At 51.6% G+C, this 5,941-nt stretch overlaps 1 protein-coding gene across 1 annotated transcript in view; it reads right to left on the bottom strand.

The window, feature by feature from the left end:
- The window catches only part of LOC122547909 (U6 snRNA-associated Sm-like protein LSm1), a 5,674-nt gene extending 1,021 nt beyond the window's left edge, over positions 1-4,653 (bottom strand). Inside the window, exons 1-2 of the mRNA XM_043686467.1 lie at positions 4,566-4,653; positions 274-389 (exon numbers count right to left, since the gene is read on the bottom strand). Coding sequence (XP_043542402.1) covers positions 274-389; positions 4,566-4,653 — 204 coding nt within the window. The remainder of the gene's footprint in view (positions 1-273; positions 390-4,565) is intronic.
- Positions 4,654-5,941: the final 1,288 nt, after the last annotated feature.

Here is a 5,941-nt window from a genome sequence, read left to right as displayed (position 1 = left end):
CTCAGTCTCGCCAGCTCAGCTAGGACAGGGGGCGCGGGGGGAGGGGGGGGGGGGGGGGTGAATGGGTAGCAGGTTCAACCCTGGGCTGACACACACACACACACACACACACACACACACACACATCCTCACGAGGAAATAAAACCGTTCCCGTTCACATCCCCCTGGGTCGGGGGGGGGGAAAAGAGGTGACCTCCACCGTACCTGCGCACCTCCATGTCTCCCCCCCCCCACCACCCACCAGCCTGAGCAGCAGCTCCCGCGGGCACTCACAATCTCTCCCAGCAGCACCACATTCTCTCCGCGCACGACAAATATTCCTCGTGGGATATCGCCGTACTTGCGGCCCACGTGAATGCGTTCCAGGGTCTGCTGGAGCACCAGGTTGGCTGCGGGGAATCACAGACAAAAAAAAAAAATCAGGCAACCCTGTGGGCGTCAAGTTCAACCAGCCTGCATGAGACAGAGGGCACTGCCAGGGAACCAGCTGGAGCTGAATGAGGGCACCCCTCACTCTCTCTCTCTCTCTCTCTCTCCAGAACGGGCATTGAAGAAGATTTGCAGCTCACAGTTTGGGGTTCTGCATGTAGGTTTGCTCGCTGAGCTGGAAGGTTCATTTTCAGACGCTTCGTCACCGTCCTCGGTCACATCATCAGTGAGCTTCTGGCGTCAGTGACCCGCTTTCTATTTATGCGTTTCGGTTTCCTCGGGTTGGTGACGTCATTTCCTGCGGCGATGTCTCTTGGAGAAAAAGAACAGGAAGTGACATCGCCAACCCAAGGAAACCTAAACGCATGAACAGAAAGTGGATCATTAACAGCAATGCTTCACAGGGGGCTCACTGATACCCAACGTAGGAAGGAAACATTTGAAAACGAACCTGTCCACCAACTTACATCCAGCACCTCTCTCTCTCTGTTTAATATCAAGTTAACCTCCGGACTCTGCCCTTGTAGATAAGCTGAAGGAGTGGGCAAACACGTGGCAGATGCAGTTTAAATGAGAATGGATGTGAGCTCATCCATTTTGGTGGCAGACACAGAGTGGTGATGAAGTGGGGAAACAGGAGGTGCAAATAGACCTGGGTGCCCCTCCTCCCCCATTTGCCGAGAGCCAGCCTTGTCGGAGCAGAAGACCACACCCTGGGGTATTGTGGGCGCGTGGTTTGGCGTCTCCTTCTCAGAGGATGGCCGTTCTGGTGACAGAGGGAGGGCGGCGGAGGCTGTCCCGGACGGAATCCTGGGACTGACGGATGGAGAGAGACCGGATTGGGTTAGGATGATATTCACTGGGAATCCGAAGAATTGGTGGTGGGATTGATCTTACAGAAACCCAAATTCTACCAGTGGAGGGAGTTCACAACTGGGAAGGTGGGGGGGAGGGGTTTACTGTTTAAGGATACAGGGTAGGACTGAAATGAGGAAAGAAATGTCTGTCTGGGGGGGGGGGGGGGGGGGGGGGGTGGGAAACATTAAACGTCTTCAAGAACTCTCATGGGAGCAAGTGGGGAATAAGGGATGGAGATGTATGATCAGTTATGCTATGTTTTATTGATGAAGCAGCCAACTTGTTGCTCTTTCTAACAGATGTACTTCCAAAGTTCTGTCTTGGCAGTCAAGACAACCGATTTTTCCCAAATGGGGTCGACAGGAAGTTAAACGACCCACTCTCCCGAGAGGGGAGCAACACTGACTCCAAAAAGAAAAAACGTACACACACACACACACAATCTGGATTTAAACCCAATGTTCACATTGCCCTCTGCACCTCGTACATCGGACTGGAGGAATGGAGGGTCACTCCACTGGGACCAGTTCCAGCCACGTTGCTGTAATTCCCGGTGGGTTTGTTGTTTTCTGACAAAACAAAGATTTCAAAACACACGTTGTGGTCAGCAAACATTGATAGCCAAGGATACGTAGGTGGGCTTGGAACCTGTGGAGCCAAACAGAGGAACTGTAGAGACTCCTGAAGTCAGACATGAACATAGGCCGAAGGCCTGGACTGCACTGTTCTGTCATGTTGTTCCAGCTTTTTAACCGACTCGAAGATCAAACTAACCCACATACCTTTCATGTGCCAATCTAAGAGTCGCTTAAATGTCCCTAATGTCTCTGACTCCATTCCCACTGCTGGCAGTGCATTCCACACACCTGCCACTCTGTGTAAAGAACCGAACCTCTGACATATCTCCTGAACCTTCTTCCAATCATATAACATTAAGCCCCCTTCACAATAGCCATTTCCGCCCTGGGAAAACATCTCTGGCTATCCACTCTATCTTGTACACCTCTATCAAGTCACCTCACATCCTTCTTCACACTAAATGAGAAAAGCCCTAGCTCTCTCAACACAAGACATGCCCTCCTGTCCAGGCAGCATCCTGGTAAATCTCCTCTGCACCCTCTCTGAAGCTTCCACATCCTTCCTATAGTGAGGAGGCCAGAACTCAACACAATACTCCGAGTGTGGTCTAACCAGGGCCCGTAAGAGCTGCAACATAACCTCGTGGCTTTTAAACTCAATGCCCCTGCTAATGAAAGCCAACACACCATACGCCTTCTTAACAACCCTATCAACTTGGGTGGCAGCTTTGAGCGATCTGTGGACATGGACCCCAAGATCCCTCTGTTCCTCCACACTGCCAAGAATCTGACCTTCAACCCTGCAGTCTGCGTTAAAATTCGGCCTTCCAAAATCACTTCACACTTTTCCAGGTTGAATTCCATCGGCCACTCCTCAGCCCAGCTCTGCATCCTGTCAATGCCCCGCACTATCCACAACTCTCTTCCCTGTCTAGTGTGGGGTGCTGGAGAAGCACAGCAGGTCAGGCAGCACCCAAGGAGCAGGGGGAAAAAAAAAAAAGCCATTTCGGATATCAGGAATGAGACTGGGAGCCTCAGGGGTGGGGAGATAAATGGGAGTGGGGTGAAGCTGGGCCTGGGGGGGGTGGTCGGGGGAAAGGTAGCTGAGAGTGCAATAGGTGGATGGAGTTGGGGGTAAAAGTGATAGGTCGGAGAGGAGGGTGGAGCAGATAAGTGGGAAGGAAGATAGGCAGGTAGGACAGGTCATGGGGACGGTGCTGAGCTGGAAGGTTGCATCTGGGGTAAGATGAGGGAAGGGGAAATGAAGAAACTGTTGAAGTCCACATTGATGCCCTGGGGTTGAAGTGTTACGAGGTGGAAGATGAGGCGCTCTTCCTCCAGGTGTCTGGTGGTGAGGGAGCGGTGGTGATGGAGGCCCCAGGACCTCCATGTCCTCGGCAGAGTGGGAGGGGGAGTTGAAATGTTGGGCCACGGGGCGGTGTGGTTGATTGGTCCAGGTGTCCTGGAGATGTTCCCTAAGCGCTCTGTTAGGAGGCATGTAGAGGAGACCGCATCGGGAGCAACGGATACAATAAATGACATTAGTGGATGTGCAGGTAAAACTTTGATGGATGTGGAAGGCTCCTTTAGGACCTTGGATGGAGGTGAGGGAGGAGGTGTGGGCGCAGGTTTTACAGTTCCTGCGGTGGCAGGGGCAAGTGCCAGGATGGGAGGGTGGGTTGTGGGGGGAGGCGTGTACCTGACCGGGTAGTCACGGAGGGAACGTGGAAAGGGGTGGTGGGGTCCGTTTGGAGGTGGCGGAAATATCGGAGGATGATGCAATGTATATGAAAGTTGGTGGGATGGAAGGGGAGGAGCAGGGGTTTCTGTCCATGTTACGGTTGGAGGGGTGGGGTCTGAGGGCGGAGGGGCGGGAGGTGGAGGAGATGCGCTGGAGGGCGTCATCAACCACGTGGGAAGGGGATCTTCTATGTCCCTCTCCAAGAGTCATTTAAAAGGTGTCCCTCATGTATCAGGCATAACCAATGGAGCACTATGGAAATTAAAGAACATAAAAGCATGGGAAGGATTAAAGCATCGAAGCCCACTGGCAATCTGTGGAAGGCAGGATGGGACAACCATAGTGGAACACTCTTACACCAATTAGCAGTCAGGTTAAGGCTGAAAAGGTCATTATGGCGTGATGAGATAACACAAGGAATAAAGCAGGTCTCTCTCTGTTAAGTGTTATTATGACAGGATTGGGACATGACATTAAACATCTAATTCATACTTAGTAGAGTCAGCTTGAGACAGGAGACTATTGGAACAGATGGAATAGCGAAATATCTGTCACGACAGGTTAGTCTGGAATGGAAGATCACTGCTGCAGAGGTAGTAACAAATATCTAACCGTGACATTAGAATAACACTAAGTAGAATGTACAACTAGAGATAATGGGAACTAATATCACTGGTGTATTGTGTAGCTTTGATGAATATAGTTGGACATGCTGATAATCTTACAGAAACAAGATATGAAAATCCATGTACCCTGAGGTTCGGGGGCGTTCGAGAATCTGCTTTCTCAGTATCAAGGTCTTTTGTTTGCAAATAAAAGACCTCCTCCTGCAGGAACTCTCTGCGTCTCCTGGTGATTTTGTATTTTCTCCACAACAGCACCAGACTGGCACACTCAAACACAGAGCGATTAAACCATTGAACACTCATTTGTCACACCAGAGACTCGTTGTTACTCACCAAACTGATCAATGCTTCGCAAATATCCAATTAATGTCCGCCCATCACGAAGGAGGACGAGGTGTTTCTCTGTAATACGAAAGACCATATTAATTTACCACCCCCCGGATTACCTTTGAACAGATTCCCAGTCCGTGCCCTGATTGCACGTCTATTGGGCCCGGTCAGAGACAGCGGATAGACCACACTTGGCAAACACACACACTCGCATACATAGCGCTGACAGGCCAATGTCACACAGGACTACAGGCAAAGAGCTAGGGGCACGGGGCTGAGGCTCCCACACTCGTTGGGACTGCTAGCAGACACAGAGTGGGCTGAACAGCCTTCACTGCAGCCAGCAACTCATTTGAAGTGCTTTCTTCAGGAAACAATACACCAATACTCTCCTGCAATCAACAAACTGCCCCAAGTCGTGAAACCGGACCTCTCCGGCTGATACAGAAACGAAGTTGTTGTTGTCTTCAGTCTCACACTGAGAAGACAGATGGGGCAGTACCAGCCTCTAGCACTGTGTGGCAGCAGAGGCTGTTCCTCACTCTATGGTACAGCAGCACCCTCTAGTGCCATACTGGAAGACTGCGTCCAGTGAGGCAGGAAGGAGGCCGTTCGGCCCTCTCCCAACTGCACCGCCACTTCAACTTGAGCACTGGATGTATCTGCAACTCAAGTCCTTGGCTGCCTTGCCTAAAAAAGGCTTGACTTCCCAGAGCAGGGTCAGGAGACCTCATTTGATTCATTTAAGATGTGTCTGGACAGATGCAGGAGCAGGTGGAGAGCAGAGGGATACAGATGCTTAGGAATTGGGTGACAGGTTGAGAGAGTAGATTTGGGTCAGCTCAGGCTTGGAGGGCCGAAGGGACCTGTTCCTGGGCCGTAAATCTTCTTTGTTCTTCTCAAGTGGGGCAGGCGAGCTGAAATTTCGGGGAACTCCGATGCAGCAACAGCCTCTGAGGAGCGTCGAATGAGTGACGTCAGTGACTGCCCCAGGTCCCCAGTAACAACAGCCAAGAACCCCAACTCCTGAACTCACTTCAATCTCACCTTCCTCCCCTGCCCTCCAACATCCCAACCCCACCGCAGTCAGAGGGGGCTGTGACCAATTACAGGCATTACATCAGCGTGACTAAGAGGAAAAAAAAGCTGGGGGCAAATATCCCGAGAACCCAGCTGCCTCGTCCTGACAGTGTTCAGGAGACATCACGACCACGACCGGTGCCAATCCCACCTCAATGGCCTTTAAGGACACAGGGCAAGGGGCAGAGAGACACAGACGGACAGAGAGCACAATTCCACACTTTCCCAACGGCCGGGAGTTAGATGAGAAGATTAGATTCCCTACAGTACGGAAACAGGCCCTTCGGCCCAGCAAGTTC

The sequence above is a fragment of the Chiloscyllium plagiosum genome, unplaced genomic scaffold, assembly GCF_004010195.1.
Source record: "Chiloscyllium plagiosum isolate BGI_BamShark_2017 unplaced genomic scaffold, ASM401019v2 scaf_9129, whole genome shotgun sequence".
In the NCBI taxonomy this organism is placed as follows: domain Eukaryota; kingdom Metazoa; phylum Chordata; class Chondrichthyes; order Orectolobiformes; family Hemiscylliidae; genus Chiloscyllium; species Chiloscyllium plagiosum.
This window is presented reverse-complemented; position numbering and strand designations above follow the sequence as displayed.